This window comes from Hyperolius riggenbachi, chromosome 7 (assembly GCF_040937935.1).
Source record: "Hyperolius riggenbachi isolate aHypRig1 chromosome 7, aHypRig1.pri, whole genome shotgun sequence".
Lineage (NCBI taxonomy): Eukaryota > Metazoa > Chordata > Amphibia > Anura > Hyperoliidae > Hyperolius > Hyperolius riggenbachi.
Window position 1 is genome coordinate 51,299,297 of NC_090652.1, and position 20,109 is coordinate 51,319,405.

General features: G+C 50.5%; 1 protein-coding gene across 5 annotated transcripts in view; it reads right to left on the minus strand.

Moving 5' to 3' along the window:
• Positions 1-20,109, minus strand: part of LOC137524313 (uncharacterized) — a 182,603-nt gene that overhangs the window by 140,141 nt on the left and 22,353 nt on the right. Inside the window, exon 1 of one of the 5 annotated variants that reach the window (XM_068244031.1) lies at positions 1,923-1,949. The exons of the other annotated variants lie outside the window; for them this stretch is intronic. Within the exon in view, the coding sequence (XP_068100132.1) occupies positions 1,923-1,939 (17 nt within the window). The 5' untranslated portion in view covers positions 1,940-1,949. Of the gene's footprint in view, positions 1-1,922; positions 1,950-20,109 lie in introns of those variants that run through there. 5 annotated transcript variants of the gene reach the window in all.

Genomic DNA, 20,109 nt, shown 5'->3' on the forward strand with positions numbered 1-20,109 from the left:
CGACCACAAATGCACTTGTGATTGCACTCATGATTCTACTCATGATCACAAGTTTGTGAGGGCGGTAGTTAGGGAAATTACGTTGTATGATGTCACTGGGCCAATCAGGGGGCCCCCAGTTGAGGCCCTAGCAACCAATCAGAGGAGGGGAGCCTGGCCCTCCCCTCTATATAAGGCGACAGCCATGTTGAAGATCTCGTCCTTGCTTGTGAATTGTGGTACTGAGAGCATTTCCAGTGCTGCGGTGTGTCTGAGCAAGTGCTTTTCTCATTGTTTACCCAACGTTTTTGCATCTAAACACATTCTGAACACATTTATTGTATTGCTGTATAGATAGTGATTTGATTGTGTTAGTCAGTCAGTGTAGCTGAGTGTATTTATTGTATACAGTGCTAGGCTAGCTTAGCTGAGGTGTGTGCAGGCTAGGCCTGCTAGGTAGCCTAGTAGTAGCCTGTAGTTAGGTTAGGGATTAGTCCTTGATTATTTGTCAGTTACTGTTCAGTTACTGTTAGTTTAGTGTTAGACTTACACTAGCATACATTCAGTGTCAGTCACGCAGCACTGCAGAATCTCTGTCTGTCACTAGCGTCTGCAGCTGCTGCCTTTGATTGTGTGACAGGCAGTCTCGTATTGTGTCACTCACTGTCTCTCTCCTGTATGTGCTCATTTACTGTTAAAGTGGACCCAAATTAAAAATACAATATTTCAGAAATAAAATCTATTTTCTAAATTATAACAATAAATTGCAGCCTTTTTTCAGCTGCATGATGACAAACATAAAATATTTTACATTTATTGGAGAAACCCCTCCCCTTCCTTTCAAATTGCCGGGATTTTTCCGGCAAACTGGTGAAGTAGATGGTGTCCAGCAAAGGAGGAATTGCTAATGGCTGCCACCTGTATAACCCTAGTAATGAAAAGTGAAGGGTAAAAAGCATGCACTGAATTCTCATAGGCTTGAAGGAGTGTTTATTTATCTTTGTATGTGTCAGAGTGGTGCAACTAAATATTTTGAATTTAAAAAAATGTTTGGTTTGGGTCCACTTTAACACAGCAAGATTTTGTTATTTTACACCTGTAGAACATATATATTGCTGTATACTTGACATTTGATAGTCAAAGCAGTCAGTTCATATAACGTATACAGCCACTTAGCTGAGGTCTGCTCAGGCTAGTGAGGACAGGCCAGCTTACCCTGCTACTAGGAAGTGTAGACTAGTAGCAGCCTGTTAGGTTACTGATTAGTCCTTGATTATATTACATTCGTTACTGACCAAATGACGGGTGGGTATAAACATACAAAAAGTGCTAAGTGCTGTACAAAGACTTTAACATGAGCATGTTTCACCGAAAAGTCAGAGCTCTGACTGGGGCTTTTATGATGATGGGGGGTATTTTGTAATATATGTAAATTATTGATGTAGGTTCAATGTATATATGTACTTTCTGATGAAGCCTTTCGGTGAAACATGCTCATGTTAAAGTCTTTGTACAGCACTTAGCACCTTTTGTATGTTTATACCCACCCGTCATTTGGTCAGTTTGCTAAGGGGACTAGATACTAGGTGGTTGAGTCAGATCATTCCAGCCTCTGATCAGTTTTCTTCCACTGTCCCTCTAGCAACACCGTTATACTGTATGGGCAGCAGTCACAGCAGTGTGGGATAGCTAAACCTTACTACGGCAGTTCACGCCGTGGGATAAGGGGGATAAGCTAAGACCCCCATACTCTGACAGCAGATATATATTTGATACCCACACAGTAAGATATTCAGAATTGTGATAGCTTTTGTTTTAAACTTTTTAGTGAAACAGTAAAATTATAAGTTTTACCACCAGTACCTATAGGGTAATGTCCTTCTGGACGTAAGTGTTTGTTTCTATTTCCCTGGTACCCCATCTATTCGGTAGTGTGTGCTCACTTTTTCTGTTTTACCATCTTCTTTCTTGTCATCAATCACCACCATCATCTTCATCATCTTCTTCTTCACTGGCATCTGGTTGTTTAAGTTCTTCTTCTTCTTCACCTGGTTTATCTTCAATTGGTTTTTCATTTTCTTCTTCTCCTGGTTCTTCTTTGTCTTCTTATTCTCCTTCTTCATCATCATCTGGTTCTTCTTCTTCATCATCTGGTTCTTCTTCTTCTTCACCTGGTTCTTTTTCACCTGGTTATTCTTCTTCTTCACCACCACCAACTTTTTTTTGTTGTGTGTCCATATTCTTCCTCTTGAACCCAACGTATTTGTTTTTCCTTTACAGAATTCTACTTTTGTAAAATGTTATCTTCAACACCAGCATAGCTACATTTGTGGTGTAACAGCTAATGGCACATGGCAGCAGGCAATGTATTCTGTGGACCCTGGCGGTGGGAACACAGACAGCAGGAGGATAAATACAGCAGCAGCAGGAGGAGAAGGAGTGACATGTGGCAGCAGGCAATGTAACGGGGCAATGGTACTTAGCGTTGGTACCACGGCTGTAAATAAAAAGCAAGATCAGGAGGAGGTTCTGGACAGCAGTTGTGTCCAATGCACAACTGGGACAGCACAGTTTTCAACTCAGACACCTCATTATTATTATTACTATTTTTTTACAACAGTATACAGCTATTGTAGTGGCGTAATAGCTAGTGGCGTGTGGCAGCAGCGCATAATTCTGTGGACCCTGGCGGTGGGAACACAGACAGCAGGAGGATAAATACAGTAGTAGTAGGAGGAGGAGTGATGTATGGCAGCAGGCAATGTATTCTGTGGACCCTGCCGGTGGGAACACAGACAGCAGGAGGATGAAAATCAGCACGGTGTAATATGTTGGCGCTTTATAAATACATAAATAAATTCATAAATAAATAAATACAGCAGCAGCAGGAGGAGTGACGTGTGGCAGCAGGCAATGTATTCTGTGGACCCTGGCGGTGGGAACACAGAAAGCAGGAGAATAAATACAGCAGCAGCAGGGAGGAGGAGGAGAAGTGATGTGTGGCAGCAGGCAATGTATTCTGTGGACCCTGGCGGTGGGAAAACAGACAGCAGGAGGATGAAAATCAGCGTGGCGTAATATGTTGGCGCTTTATAAATATAATAAATACATGAATAAATTCATAAATAAATAAATACAGCAGCAGCAGGAGGAGGAGGAGGAGTGACGTGTGGCAGCAGGTAATGTATTCTGTGGACCCTGGCGGTGAAAACACAGACAGCAGTAGGATGAAAATCAGCGCGGCGTAATATGTTGGCGCTTTATAAATACATAAATAAATTCATACATTCATAAATTCATAAATAAATAAATACAGCAGCAGCAGGAGGAGTGACGTGTGGCAGCAGCAGGCATGTCAAAGGCCATGGTACCTAGCGTTAGTACCACAGCAACTAAAGAAAAAACAGGCCAAATTATCAGGACCCAGGGACTGAAGGTTGATGTCAAAAAATAATTCCCAGGCACCTCATGTCCTCCTCTCGCCGACAACAGGTGCCAGGAACGTGCCTTCAATCCAGGCCTGCTTTATCTTCAAAAATGTGAGCCTGTCCATGCCCTCTGTGGACAGACGAGAGCGCTTCTCGGTGACCACGCCACCGGTCGCACTGAAGCACCTCTCGGACAGCACGCTGGAAGGAGGGCAAGACAATACTTCCATGGCGTACTGCGCCAGCTCACTCCAGATGTGCAAGCGCTCCACCCAGTACTCCACGGGGTCCACAGGCTCCACGCTGCCGGTGTCAAGCACACTGAAGGACCCCATGTAGTCGGCCACCATCCGGGTCATGCGCTGGCTGTGACTGTGAGAGAAGGTGGCTGCTGCACGCACCTCCTCTCTTGGCTGCTCTACCGTCATGTAGAATGCCTGCGTCAATGACAGCAGGTCTCCTGTGCGCCTGACGCTGCTGCTGGCCGCAGGCACCTGCTGCTATGCTGGCTGGACAGGTACAGAGGGGGTGGAAGGCTGGGGGAAGGCTTCCTCCAGTTGCCGAACAAGGTTCTCCTGCAACTCTCTTGTTCGCTGCTCACGGTCTCTAGCAGGCAGAAACTGATCCCCCCCCCTCAGCCGTGGGTCCAGGATCATGCTGATGCAGGCGTCCTCCCTCGCTTGCATCTTTTGACCCTGGGGTCTGTGCGCTGCCTGCACAGCATGTGCGCTGCCACGGGGAGCAGGGTGGCCCGTCCAACAGAGAAATCAGGGTCAGTGTCCTCCTCCTCCGGAGCCTCTTCCTCCTCTCTCCACCCTCGCACCACTGCTGCTGCGCTCCGCTGTTCCCCCTCAGCAGCAACATCCAGCACCTCCAACTCCTCCACATCCTCCTCCAGGGACTCAAATACCTGCGCAGCAGTGGACTGTAGTGATGGGTCGTTCGCGAACAAGCCGGCTCTAAGAGCCGGCTCTTTGCTGCGAACGACAAGAGCCGGTTCTCAGTTTTAAAAGAGCCGATGCCTCAGCTGCCCCACACAGCTCTGCTTTGCTCTGTGATAAAGGGCTCTGAGGCATGCTGGGAGATGTAGTCCTCCTCTTTCAGCGTGTAGGAGTGTATGGGGCGGAGCAGAGCAGTAGCAGGAGGGATTGCCCCAGTCAGATAAGCAGTCTGGCGTTGTCATGGAGACGGGTGCGGGGCTTTTACTCCGATTCTGAGTGGTGTTTAGTGATATTCAATGAAGAGCCGATTCAGAGCCGTAAGAGCCGGCTCTTTCATGGGAGCCGATTCAGAAGAGCAGATTCTCTGAGAAAAGCCGAAATTCCCATCACTAGTGGACTGCGCAGGCGGCTGCTGTTCCAGCTGCTTTAGGGCTTCCTCTCTCAAATCCACCAAATCGCCAAGTGCCCTGTCCAGCAGACAAACAAAGGGCACCCACTGGCAGAGGGATGCCCGTTGTTCGCTCACCAGGTTGGTTCCCTGCAGGAAGGGAGCCAACACCAAGCAGACCTGCTGCATCTGCCCCCACTGTGCGTTGGTGACGATCTGGAGTTTGGTGTTGCTGCTGGCCACAGTGGCATCATAGATGTAGCTTTAGACAGCCCTCCTCTGCTCAACCAGACGCTCCAACATAGCCAGGGTGGAGTTCCAGCGAGTTGGCACATCAATGACTAGCTAGTGTCGTGGCAGGCCCTCGAGCTGCTGGATGTCTGCCAGTTTTGCTGTGGCAGCAGATGAGTGGCAGAAAGTGCGCACAATTTTCCGCGCCGCTTCTAACAGCTCCTCCATCCCCTGGTAGGTGTGCATGAACTTTTGCACCACCAGGTTCAGGACGTGGGCCAAGCAGGGGACGTGGGCCAAGTCTCCCCTGCTGATGGCAACCAGCAGGTTGGCGGCATTGTCGGACACCACCATTCCGACTGTGAGGCCTCTGGGGGTCAGCCACGTCTTCTCCTGCTCCCTGATGTACCGGAGCACGTTGCCTGCCGTCAAGCTGTTTTTCCCCAGGCTTCTCATCTCCAGCAGCGCTTGGCAGTGGCGGGCCTTCACGTTGCTGTTCAGACGGGATTGCTTGGTGGCGGGAGCTGCTGCTGCTTCTCCCCTGACCCCGCGCGGTGGCACCACATAGTGGGCGACTGGTGCCGCTGATGCGCCCGAGGGTGGACCTACTGCTTCCTCGCTCGGGCTTTCCACCAGGCTGACCCAGTGGGCCGTAGAGGACAGATAGCGGTCTGTCCCAAAACGGCTGCTCCACGAATCCATGCTTATGTGGATCCGCGCATTCACGGCATGATCGAGCGCGCGGACCACGTTCGCCATAGCAAAGCGGTGCAGTGCTGGGATCACCCTGCGGGAGAAGTAGTGGCGGTTGGGGACTTGCCACTCCGGGATCCCAAACTGCAGCAGTGCTCTCATGTCACTCCCCTCCTGCACAAAGGAATATGGCAGGAGCTGGGAGCACATGGCCCGGGCAAGCAACCCGTTCAGCACCCAGATGCGCCTGTGGGCGGGAGGCAGCACCTTGGTCACACCGGGGATTGACTCACTGAGCAGGGTCTGGCGGCGTTTGCCTGCACGGGAGGATGAGGAGGCCACTGTGGAGGGAGCTGATGACTGGCTGCCTGGGGGGAACAGTGAGTGGCTGCTTCTGCTGAGCTCCTGCTTCTGCATGGGCAGGAGGGTGGCATGCTGCTGCTGAAGTCTGTGCAGTGGCTGTCTGGCTCTGACCACTGCCTGCGCCACTCTCAGTCTCCATCAGCTTCTGATACTCACTAAAGTCCTCAAAATGTCTGCTCTGTAAGTGGGTCTGCAGGCACGAGGTACCCAACTTGAGCAGATTGCGACCTCTGCTGAGACTGACACCACAACTGTTGCAAATTGCACGGGTCGCGTCCACTGGGCACTTGGTGAAGTACCGCCAGACTGGGGGCTTCAACCTGCTCTTTGAGCTTGAGGGCTGGTTTTTTTTTTGGTACCCTTGGAGGATTTTGCCTTTTTTTGGTTTGGTTGGAGGCTTGCTGCGGGTGGTGGTAGCGGCTGAAGCAGCAGGCTGTGGCTCCTGCCTTCCACGTCCTGTGCTGTCCGCCTTGCTGCTGTCGCATCTCTGCGCCAGGGACGCCGCCTCCTCCTCCGATGACGAGCTGCCTTCACTCAACTGTGCTGGTGGTACTGGTGGCACATAGGAAGGATCCAGCACATCATCATCATCCCCAAACATCTCCTGTGAGCCCGCCTCAACCAACTCCTCTACCCCAACATCCCTTGCATCATGCCCCTTTTCATCACCAGAGCCAACAAACAACTCCTCCACCTCAAATTCCTCCTCCTTCTTGCATGGCCCCGTCATGTCCAACTGCTCCAAAACACCCCTGTAAACGCTTGCAGTCCCTGGGGAGAAGCCTGGGGAAAAACAGCTTGACGGCAGGCTGGTCGATGGGGTCATCGTGACCATGGCCTCAAGTGGTGGTGGAGGCCTGCTGCGGACCGGAGTGCTGATGGTGGTGGCACTGGTCTCGCTGGTGACGGAGGCCTGGCTGGAAAGGGTGGCTTGCTGCTCCACCATCATTTCCACCACAGCCTGTGCCTCACTCTCCGCAATGGGCCGGGGGCGACGACCCGTCTCAAAGATGGGTGCAACGCGCTGCTGTTGTGCCTCTGCTCCCTCCTCCACAACTCTGTGGTCAGTGGCTTGTGGCGGACCAGTCACAAACCTGCTGCTGCTGCCACTGGCTGTTGCAATGGTGCTGCCTCTCCTGGTGGTGCCTCGCCCTCTACCTCTGCCAGTCATTGTGAAATAAATTACAAATACGGGAAAAAAAAATGTAGAAAAGGGCAGGAAAGGGTGTAAACTTTAATAAAGTCTGGGTTGGTGGTGACTGGTGTTGACTGGTGTTGAGTGACAACAAAAAAATGAAAGTTTTTTTTAATTTTTTTATTTGTATTTAAATAGTAGTAGTACTACTAACAGCAGTAGTGTAGTCTACAGTACTAACTAAGTCGTGTGACAGACAGTGACAATTAAAGTCAGTCACACATGGTCAGCAATCAATAGGGTCAGGCAGATGACAGTCACAGGTCATAACGGACGCTGGCCTGTGATGTAACTATTATTTATTACACAGTACAGAAGCTAATAAAATCACAGACTAACAGTAGAAATTAACTGAACGGGTATAGTAGTACACAGGTAAATCCCTAGTGTACTACACAATAACTAAGTCGTGCGGCAGACAGTTTGTGACAATTCCAGTCGGTCACACACGGTCAGACGCAATCAGTCAATAGGGTCGGGCAGATGACTGTCTGTCACAGATCACTACAGATGCTGGCCTGTACACAGTCAGTAACTATTAACTAACACAGTACTGAAGATATATACCAACAGACTACAGCAGTACAAATTAACTAAACTAGTACTAATTAAAACTAACTAAAATCCCTAACCTACCGAAGCTAGTAGTAGGCTAAGGCTGCCCTAGGCTAGCAGGCCTAGCCTGCACACAGACTTACACTAGCCTAGCACACTATACACTAGCTGACTACAATCAAATTACTATCTAACTATATAAGAGTACAATCAATGTGTTTAGGAGGTGTTTAGGAAGCAAAACGCTAGGTTTAGCAATGAGAATGCACTTGCTCAGATGCAGCACAGCACTGGAGATACTCTCAGTACCAGCACAGTCACACAAGTACGTGACTCCGCAAGATGGCCGCTGCCTTGTATAGAGGAGGGGAGGGCCAGGCTCCCCTCCTCTGATTGGTTGCTAGGGTTGCCAGGGCCTCGGCTGGAGGACTTCTGATTGACCCAATGACGTCATCCCCGAATACCGAAGCCGAACCCACCGCGTCATCCGGCCGAATTCAAGTGCGCATATTCGGGAACCTTCGAATTCGGATTCGGCATGATTTGGAACATTTGGGTTCGGCTTCGACTTCGGCAACCCTGAAAATTCACCCGCATTTTAGGGTAAATTCGCATTTGGGAGACCTGGAGAGCAACCCTGATTGTGTTAGTTTAGTTAGACCTAAACTAGCATACAGTCAGTGTCGGTCACTCAGCACTGCAGCATCTCTGTCACTAATGTCTGCATCTGCTGCCTTTGAGTGTGTGACAGGCAGTCTCTTATTGTGTCACTCACTGTCTCTCTCCTGTAAGTCCTCATTTACTGTGAACACAGTGTGATTTTGCTATTTTACACCTGTAGAACATATATATTGTATTGCTGTATACTTGATATTTGATAGTCAAAGCAGTCAGTGTATATACCGTATACACTCGCTTAGCTGAGGTGTGTGCAGGCCAGTGAGGAAAGGCCTGCTTAGCCTAGTACTAAGTACTGTAGCCTAGTAGTAGCCTGTCAGATTACTGATTAGTCCTTGATTATATTATATCAGTTACTGTTAGTTTACTGTTAGACTTACACTAGCATACAGTTAAGGTAGCCATACACTGGTCGATTTGCCATCAGATTCGACCAACAGATAGATCCCTCTCTGATCGAATCTGATCAGAGAGGGATCGTATGGCTACCTTTACTGCAAACAGATTGTGAACCGATTTCAACCTGAAGCCGTTCACAATCTGTGCTGGTGGTGGTGGTGCTGCCGCGCTCCCCCCCCCCCCCCCCGCATACATTACCTGCTCCGCCGGCGAAACTGCCCCCGGTCACCGCTCTGGCCTGGTCTCCGGGTCCGGCATGCTTTACTTCTTCCTGCCCGACAGGAAGTTTAAACAGTAGAGCGCCCTCTACTGTTTAAACTTCCTGCCGGGCTAGAAGAAGTGAAGCATGCCGGACCCGGAGACCAGACCAGAGCGGAGACGGAGCAGCGGTGACCGGGGGCAGTCGCGCCGGCGGAGCAGGTAATGTATTGCCGCTCTATTGCGTCGGTCTTCGGGCACTCGAACACCGCTAGCAATGCGCTCCCTACCCGCGGGCGATCGACGGTAATTTTCCGCACGGAGCGATCAACGGGATCGGCCGAAATAGATCGAAATTTAGCGTGCAGCGGGAACGATGTGACAGCAGATTCAATCCCAGTGATCTAATTTGCTGTCGATCGGCGGGAAATCGGCCTAGTGTATGGCCAGCTTAAGTGTCAGTCAGCACTGCAGCATCTCTCTCACTTCTGCAGCTGCTGCCTTTGAGTGTGAAACACTGTGAGTCAGGCAGTCTCTTACTCTGTCACTCACTGTCTCTCTTTTCTTGACTTATCACTAGTCTTCTGTTCATTACCATTACCAGGGGAAAACGCAGGATTTTTAAGGGGGGGGGGGGGATTCCTGAAAGGTCCAGAAGCACTTATGTCCCCGAGTGCTTCCGAATACAGGTGGCTCCATACTGCCCATGTTCAAAAGTGCGCTGGCGTATTAGAGAGCTGCCTATCTTTGGAAGTACTCAAGGACACGAGTGTTTCTGAGGGCTTCTGGTAGCAGCAAATTTGAACAGGGTACAGCGCTGGAACAACTCCCCGAGAGAGGAACAGGAGATAGACTTAGTTTGGACAATTCAGTGGAATATGCCACATAGTGTCCCATAGCGCAAGCGATACCCATATGATGCAGGGATATATGCATCTGCGGAAGATGGCGGCGCTATATAAATACTAAATAATAATAATTTGCCTCACCAGGATTGCACTTTTATTTAGCTTTCCTGTATGACAAGAAGACACAGCCAGCCAGCACTAGGGGAAGGGGGGAAACAAAGGTGAATGAGGGCGGGCTGGTGCCAACCAAGAGGGCTTCTGAGCGTTTTTCAAATCGACAGTGATTTGAAAAGTGCTTGGCTAATGTTATCCTATGACGGTGATCCCACAGCAGCGTTACTGCATGTAGCATTTTTTTGAGCGATTCATTCAGAAATCGCTCTGAAAATCGCTTCACAAAATTGCACTCACTAATTGCTATTGCGATTTTGGCGTGCACTAGACCAGAGAGAGAAGCAGTGGAGAGAAATTGAGAATAGCCCGAGATGGAGCAGAGAGCTTATCTGTATTGCAGTCCCACATCACACAGAGGCTACTTGCCTGTAATAGGACTGCTATCCCTGCCAGTCTCTCACATAAGTCAGAAAGCAGCCCTCCTGGAGTCTAGGGACTGTCAAAAACGTTTCACCTTGTTTAACACCTTATCCACACATGCAGTCATTATAACAATGAGGAGAGACCAGACATATTTTTGCCCACTGACCCTCCAGGCAAGCTCTGCATCATGCTGTGTATATTTACCAGCTTGCCTGTCCTCCATACATCCGTAACCCCCGTCTGAATACGCCAGTGATTACCATTGTAAACAGTACACTAGTAGTTCACTCACTGTCACTGACCGTCTGAGCATGTGCAGTGAAGTGAGCTACTACATTTTTTTTTGGGGGGACAAATATAAAGGACCCCCCCCCCAAAAAAAAAATGTCCAATCTTCCTTAGACACCACCTCACACATATTTAATAAAAAAATAAAAAAAAATAGGGTATCCCCCTTTCCATTTTTGTTTATTTTTCCTTATAAATTGTATTGTGCAATGTCTGGCAGGGGCAGAGGCATCAGGAGGGGCAGTGCCATTGCGGCGGCGACCGCCGCCAGCCACAGGGCGCTCGGCTCTGGGGGAGGGAGCAGAGAAGCGCAGTGCCAAGGCGCAGCAGTTTGCGCCCATCTTTGGCCAGGGTCACCAGGCCATTCAGGAGAGGCAGACAGAGTGTTGTGGAGCTGATGGCGGAGCAGCAGCCCACCGGTTCCACAAAAACCTCCACTGTCCCCAGCACTCCTGTGAGCAGCAGCAGCAAACGCTTCCCGCTGGAGGTCATGTCGACCCCACTGGCCACACAGCCCTCAATGGACAAAAGTTAACTACACTTTAGTCCAGCGTTGGAGAGCACATTGAGGGCTGTTGTGGAGGAGATGGAGCAGATGGTGAGGACTGTCAGCCAGGAGACACTGGAAGTGGAGGAGCCAGAGCCAGGGGATTTTGGGGCTGAAAAGGTGGTTGAGAGGTCAGAGGAGATGTTTGGGGAGGAGGAGGAGTTTGAGGAGGAGGATGATGAGGTGTTGGACCTTCCCTACCTGCCACCAGCACAGTTCTCCCCAAGGCAGCTCGGAGGAGGAGGTTGTGGCAGAGAGGCGCAGCAAGACAACCAGGGGCAGGGCCAACAGAGGGAGTGGTAGACAGGAGCCACAGCCCACTACTTCAGCCACCACCACAAGTCGACCCACAACAAGCAGCGTGAGACAGCAGCAGGCTCCCCCTTCCAGCCATCAGGGGGTGTACACATCCCCCATTTGGAAATTCTTCCAAGTGTCCACACAGTCAGAGTGTTTTGCAGTCTGCAATTGCTGCAAAATAACTCTGAGCAGAGGTAAAAATCTCTCTAGGATGGGTACCTCAAGCTTGCAGGCACATTTGAAGAGTCAGCACAAGACTCAGTTTGATGAATTGCATAAGATGAAGGGAACTAGTATGCATCCTTCAGCAGCAGCAGCATCGTGCCCTACTGCTCATCCAGCAGCAGAAGCGCGTGACCGCACTGTTCCCTCCAGACCTCCTCCTACCTCCGATATTGAGACTGGTGAGGGCAGCCAGTCCTCAGTGGCCTCCTCTGCTCCCTCCACAACTCCCTCCTCTGCTTCCCGTTCAAGCAAGTGGCAGACCCTGCTCAGCAACGCCTTTGCAGGTGTGACCAAGGTTCTGCCTTCTGGCCACTGGCGCATCCGGATGCTGAACGGGTTTCTTCCCCGGGCCATGTGCTCCCAGTTCCTGCCATACTCCCTTGTGCAGGAGGGAAGAGACATAAAAGTGCTCCTGCAGTATGGGATCCCGGAGTGGTGAATGCCCAGCCACTACTTCTCCCACATGGCAATCCCAGCACTGCACCAGTTTGTGTTGGCAAACATGGAAACATGGCTCGTTTGCTCGATGATGCCATGGGCGAGCGGGTCCATGTCACCATGGACTCTTGGAGCAGCTGTTTTGGGACAGACCGCTACCTGTCCTTCACGGCTGACTGGGTCAGTTTGGTGGAAGGGGGTGAGGCAGCAGCACCAGCAGCAGCATTGGGCACAGCAACAGCAGCTCAGTGGGTAGCGCCACCCCGCGGGGTCAGGGGAGATGCAGCAGGCTCCTCTGATCCCGTTCCCTTCTCTGGCACACCCGCCAAATGCCCCCATGTCAGCAGCACCGTCAAGCCCTGCCACTGCCAAGCGCTGCTGGAGATGGTCAGCTTGGGGAAGGACAAGCTGATGGCAGCTAACATCCTGGCCACCCTGAGGAAGCAGGAACAGAGGTGGCTGACCCCCAGAGGCCTCAGAGTCAGATTGGTGGTGTCCGACAATAGGACCAACCTGCTGGCTGCCATCAGCAGAGGACAGTTGACCCACTTCCCCTGTTTGGCCCACGTCCTGAACCTGGTGGTGCAGAGGTTCCTGTGCACCTACCTGGGGATGGAGGATCTGCTTGAAGGGGAGCGGAAAATTGTTCGCCATTCCCGCCGCTCTGCCACTGCCTCAGCGATCCTGGCTGACCTGCAGCAGCATAAGTGCCTGCCACGCCACAGGCTCATCATCGATGTACCGACTCACTGGAACTCCACCCTGGCGATGTTGTAGCACTTGTGCCAGCAAAGGAGGGCTGTCACCCGCTACATCATTAATGAACATGTTTCCAGCAACACACACCTCCAGGTCATCTTGAACGCAGATTGGGGGAAGATGCGTCAGGTGTGCCTGGTGTTGGCTCTCTTCCTGCAGGGAACCAACATGGTTAGCCGGGAACGGGCATCCCTCTGGGAGTGGGTGCCTATGGTTTTCCTGGGGCTATTTTTGATCTGCTGGAAAAGGGAGAGGCAGCCCTGACCCAGCTGGATCAGCAGGCACAGTCCACCTCTGAGGAGGAGGAGGAGGACTTGCAATTGGTGGAGGATGAGTTGGAGGTCCCTGACCTTGCTGTTGAGGGGGAACAGCAGAGCGCTGGTGCAGTGGTGCGGGGGTGGAGAGGGCAGGATGAGGCTCGGCGACAGCAGGCACAACAAGAGGAGGACAGGCATGTCGTCTCAGAGGGGGTGACGACGACAATGATGTGTCTGCTGTGGCTAACATGCTGCAATGTCTGCACAGAGACTCCAGGGTGATCCAGATTCGGGAGGAAATTTGGATCAGCATGATCCTGGACCCACGACTGAAGGGCAAGCTGGGTCAGTTCATGCAACGTGGAGACCCAGAGCGTCAAACAAGGGAGTTGCAGGTAGCCCTTGTTCACAGACTGAAGGAAGCCTTCCTCTAGCCTCACCCCGCCCCTGTCCAGCAGCCAACACAGCAGCCGGTGCCTGCAGTCACCAGGAGCAGCAGGAGATCTGCTGAGTCTGAGGAGGCAACTCTACACGGTAGAGCTGCCTAGAGAGGAGATGCTATCAGCAGCAGCATCCTCCTAGAGAGGAGATGCTATCAGCATCAGCATCTGACCCGCATGGTGGCAGACTACATGGGGTCCTTCAGCGGGCTTGACACCGAGGCCCTTGTGGACCCCATGGAGTACTGGGTCAAGAGGCAGGAGATCTGGAGGGAGCTCGCGCAGTACGCCCTGGAAGTCCTGTTTTGCCCCCCCTTGCAGCATGCTGTCGGAGAGATGCTTCAGTGCGGCCGGCGGCGTGGTCACAGAGAAGCGCTCCTGTCTGTCCACACAGTCTGTGGACAGACTCACCTTCCTCAAGATGAACCAGGCTTTGGTTGAAGGTCAGTACCTGGCCCCTGCGGTTGGCGAGAGGAGGACGACATGAGGTGGCTGGGAATAGTGCAATGGCAGACCAACCGTCAATAGCACAACCTCCTGCAAATGAAATTAGGCCTGGTTCTTCTTAATTTTGCTTTGGTACCACTGCTAGGTGCCATGCTGTAATATTGCTGCTGCCACACGCTACTCCTCCTGCTGACTGATTCCACCACTAGAGTCAACAGTCTAATGTGCTGTTGCCACGCGCCACCAGCTATTACCAGCTATAAAATAGTTATATTGTAAAAAAAAAAAAAAAAATCTTGGGGTGTCTGGGATGAAAACTGTGCTGTCCGAGTTGTCACTCCTCCTCCACCTGCTGCTTTTACCTCTAGGGTCCACAGAATAAGGCGCTGCTGCCACATGCCACCAGCTATTACGCCATTACAATAAATACAGTGGATTGCAAAAGTATTCGAAGTTTTCCACATTTTGTCACATTACTGCCACAAACATGAATCAATTTTATTGGAATTCCCGGTGAAAGACCAATACAAAGTGGTGTACACGTGAGAAGTGGAACGAAAATCATACATGATTCCAAACATTTTTTACAAATCAATAACTGCAAAGTGGGGTGTACGTAATTATTCAGCCCCCTTTGGTCTGAGTGCAGTCAGTTGCCCATAGACATTGCCTGATGAGTGCTAATGACTAAATAGAGTGCACCTGTGTGTAATCTAATGTCAGTACAAATACAGCTGCTATGTGACGGCCTCAGGAGGTTGTCTAAGAGAATCTTGGGAGCAACAACACCATGAAGTCCAAAGAACACACCAGACAGGTCAGGGATAAAGTTATTAAGAAATTTAAAAGCAGGCTTAGGCTACAAAAAGATTTCCAAAGCCTTGAACATCCCACAGAGGACTGTTCAAGCTATCACTCAGAAATGGAAGGAGTATGGCACAACTGTAAACCTACCAAGACAAGGCCATCCACCTAAACTCCCAGGCCGAACAAGGAGAGCACTGATCAGAAATGCAGTCAAGAGGCCCATGGTGACTCTGGATGAGCTGCAGAGATCTACAGCTCAGGTGGGGGAATCTGTACATAGTACAACTATTAGTTGTGCACTGCACAAAGTTGGCCTTTATGGAAGAGTGGCAAGAAGAAAGCCATTGTTAACAGAAAAGCATAAAAAGTCCCATTTGCAGTTTGCCACAAGCCATGTGGGGGACACAGCAAACATGTGGAAGAAGGTGCTCTGGTCAGATGAGACTAAAATCAAACTTTTTGGCCAAAATGCAAAACGCTATGTTTGGCGAAAAACGAACACTGCACATCACTCAGAACACACCATCCCCACTGTCAAATATGGTGGTGGCAGCATCATGCTCTGGGGGTGCTTCTCTTCAGCAGGGACAGGGAAGCTGGTCAGAGTTGATGGGAAGATGGATGGAGCCAAATACAGGGCAATCTTGGAAGAAAACCTCTTGGAGTCTGCAAAAGACTTGACTGGGACGGAGGTTCACCTTCCAGCAGGACAACGACCCTAAACATAAAGCCAGGGCAACAATGGAATGGTTTAAAACAAAACATACTGTATCCATGTGTTAGGATGAAAGTGCAGATCTAAATCCAATCGAGAATCTGTGGCAAGATCTGAAAACTGCTGTTCACAAACGCTGTCCTTCTAATCTGACTGAGCTAGAGCTGTTTTGCAAATGAGAATGGGCAAGGATTTCAGTCTCTAGATGTACAAAGCTGGTAGAGACATACCCTAAAAGACTGGCAGCTGTAATTACAGAAAAAGGGTGGTTCTACAAAGTATTGACTCAGGGGGATGAATAATTACGCACACCCTACTTTGCAGTTATTGATCTGTAAAAAATGTTTGGAATCATGTATCATTTTCGTTCCACTTCTCACATGTACACCACTTTGTATTGGTCTTTCACGTGGAATTCCAATAAAATTGATTCATGTTTGTGGCAGTAATGGGACAAAATATGGAAAACTGCCACTGTGTACACACACACACACACACACACACACACACACACACACACACACACACTAATATAATAAATGGGAAAGTTTGGATGTTTGTTACTCGATCACGCAAAAACGGCTGAACGGATTTGAATGAAATTTGGCACACACATAATACATTACCTGGAATAAAGTATAGTGTCACAGGAGCCCTAGTGGTCAGACCGCAGATTGCCTTCCAATCGGTTTCAGCACACAGACCATGCAAGCGTTGGTCGCGATCTTTGCGCAGAAACAGACAGGAATTTGGGCAGCAGCCCGACCAGAAGGGAGCCTGTGAGATATGGGTGATTACAACTTACACACGATTTCAGGGTATAACTGCCACCACCATGAGTAGGGGCCCGTGGACCCGACTGCCTGACTGATCCTGCGAATAAAAAAATCGGTTAAAACACGCTGTATTCTGTCTAGCCAACAACAAACAATAGTAGCGTCTCTTCAGAGATCTGAGTTCAGTTCCTGTGTATGCTGAATAATAGGGTAGCGGAACAGTGAATGACTTTGATGAAGTCTTTTATTCACGCAATATAAATAATATATACAGACAATTATTAAAATCAACAATTATTAAAACATATTTTACATTGGATACGTCCTAAATAAAACGGTTTCTGGAATCCTGGATTGGTGCGGACCTTTTTGCTGTAATTATTAAAACAGTAATAGCCAGTATGAAATAAAAAGGGAGAAAATACTTAGGGTTTGTGGAAATATGTCCGTTCTGGGAAAACTTGTAGAGTTCCTTTTGTTCAGTTTCAGCAAAGTTTAAAATCTAAGCAATAAGGAAGATGTCCTTTGTTCAGTTTAGACAAGATGGCCGATCAAGATGACTGTTAGCCATGTGTCCTTTGTTTCAGAGCTCAATTCAAAATTCAGCAAGATGGCCGCCAGCCATGTGTCCTCTGGCTGGCAGTGTGCTTTCGCAAAGGTGGAATTTGGAGGATTGCATTGCCCGGGCAGCCCATTCACTTTTAATGGAGCTGAGTTCAGAGGCGGGCTTCCAGAGTCGGCCCCCAGGCCGGATTAAGGTAATCACATCTGGGCAGGGGCTTTCAGCAGCCCCATAATCCTGACATGTTCTCTAGGCTGACCTACGCGGCCGGCACACATAATAATTACATATTATCGATCCCCAGAACCTACCGATTAATATGATATCAGACATGGCTAGTGCAGCGGATCAGGTTCTTGAGACGGGTCATACCTCAATAACCGGACTAACTATCACAATGAATTTCATATCAGCACAATGGCCAGATTTTACCGAACAAGACTATATGAATTTTGTAGCTGTGCGATATACGGTTTTCGTATACCGACAGGAAATCCTACCACCCATGCTTTCTTATGGCCCGTGCTCGGTGCCATTTAGTCTGGAGTGGAAGCAGGTTTTGAATAGCCCCCTGCTGGGATTAGCTCCTTGCTCTCCCTGTTATGAAAGGCTCACCAAATGGAGGTAATTGAGAACAAACATCCTCCTGGACACAGGCCTGGCCCAGGCTCATTAGCATATCAAAAGAGCCATCCTGCAGTTAAGCTGGTGCTCCTACACAATCCAGATTCTAGCGATCTGAAGCGCAATCGATGCAGAGAATCGAGTGCGATCGCTTTTTCTTCACGGGCGGTTCCAGGACGCGTCCGCGGCCCCGCAACCGTCCGTGACAGCCCCCCTCTTGTCTGTGGCTTAGGCACACACCCGCAAGGTGTGTGGCGGCGCCGCTAACCTGGCTGACGGGTCTCGGGTTGCCGGTACAGCGGGAAAACCCATTGGAGCCTGCGGCTCGGTTCCCCTGGACCGGTCGCGGTCCGCTACCCTCAGGCTTGACCCGACATGGACCGTTCTGGACAGGGTGTTTGCGCCACTGCGGTCGGATGTGGTGTCTGCCGGGACTGCTGCCAACGGGCAGTGGCTGTGGACCTAAGGGAACCCCGCGGGAATCCCTGGACCTTCCCAGCTCCTGACAGACGGCACATGCTTTGCAGTGGTTTGCTACATCCCTGTTCATCCTGGGCCAATAAAACTGTGTCTCTGAATACAGGCAAGTGTCTTGCGGACACCAGAGTGTGCTGTCAGGGAATTATCATGTGCGGATTTCAGCACATGTCCCCTGAACGCACTCGGGACCACAAGCCATTTGGTATTCGCATGTGATCTACCGGTAGGGGGCTGTACAGTCTCCCACCTTCCCAGTACACCTTGAAAGCGGCCCCGTCTGCGAGGGACTCAGAGGCTTGCTGCCTGAGCACCTCCAGGCTAGGGTCACTTTGTAGTGCTGCTGTGAGTACGCTGGCAGTTTCAGCCAACTTGCTCATGTCACACGAGGCCAGTGGCTGAAAGGTCTCATCCCTGCGATCAGAGGAGGGGGAGGAGGCCGGAACCCCCTCCACCTGTTCTGAGCTTGGGTTCTGAGCAGTACAGCTGCGAGGTACTGCTAGCACAGGTACAACTTCAGAATGGCACAGACGGGCATTACTCAAATCATCGTTGCATGCATTAATGACATTGACAGGTATAGACATTTTTTCATTACAGACAGGTTGTACAGAAAACTCAGGTACAGTTACATCATCATCACAACAGACAGTCTGTACATCAAACTCAGGTGCCTTTGACGCAGGCACTATTGAACCGGGTACCCTTGAACTGGGCACATTCAACCCACCACCCCCTTGTGCTCCCCCAAGTGTATAAAGTACCTGGTGGTGGGTGGAGAGTCCGTCTCCTTCCGTGAGCGACAAGGCGGTCGTGGCAGGTTCGTAGTAGGACACAAGCTTGCCCAAATCAGTCCCCAGCATCACATGGACTGGGAGATCCTGCATAACCCCAACAACCCTTTCTTGGACTCCCAACCCCCAGTCAAGCTTCACGCTCACGTGGGCTATGTGGAAAAGGGTGCCCTCTACTCCAGTAAGGGCAAGGGATCGGCTGGAGCTGATGCTCTCTTTTGGCACAAGGTGAGAGTGAACTAACGTGATGTCAGCTCCGGTGTCTCGGAATCCGGTGACAACTTTGCCGTTCACTCTAACAAGTTGCTGCTGGTCAGTTCGGTCGCGGATTTCCTTTCCGCGGGCAAACAGAACAAAATCTGATGATCCAGGCTGTAGTTCGCTGGCGGGTTGCCTCTGCTGTGGGTGAGGTACAGGTGATACAGGTGATGCAGGTGCTGGTGGTGTCTGTCTCTGCTCCGGGTAGTCGAATTTCATGTGTCCGGGCTGGCGGCAGTAGTGACAGGTGACCTCTCCAGGGGCTGCAGGCCTGGGTGCAGCAGCTGTGCTGGGTGGCCTCTGTGGCTGACGGCTCACAGGGGCAGGAGAGTCTGCCTGGGCATTGGGCTGACCTCCTCTCCAGCTGGATGGGACAGTTCTGCGTGTATCAGACACCCGGGTAGTTGCAAAGGTCTCCGCGAGGTCTGCAGCGACAGTTGCTGACGCAGGCTTGAGCTCCAGCACTAACTGTCTTACATCAGCAGGGCAAATGTTCAGAAATTGTTCCAGGACTATCAAGTCCTCCAGGACACCATAAGACCCTTTGGTGAGGCCTAGAGTCCACTGGCGGAGTGTGGTGAGCAAGCTGCTGACCACATCTCGGTACGAATCAGAATACTTTTTCTGCCAGGCCCTGAACTTTTTGCGATAGGCTTCTGGCGTCAGCTGGTATTTGGTAATGATAGCGTCTTTTATAGCAGCATAATCATTATCCTTTTCCGCAGATAACTCTGCGAAAGCATCAAGCGCTTTGTAGCGCAGCAAAGGTGTCAGATGTCTGGCCCACTGGTCTTGGGACAGTCGATACTGACGGCATGCTTTTTCAAAAGACCGCAGAAACAAGTCAATGTCAGTGTCTTTTTCATATTAGCAAATTTAAATTTTGCACTTACGGGTGGTGCAGCTCCTTCAGCAGGGTGGCTGGGCGGAGAACTCCGGCTGGCCTGTTGCACTTTTGCCAT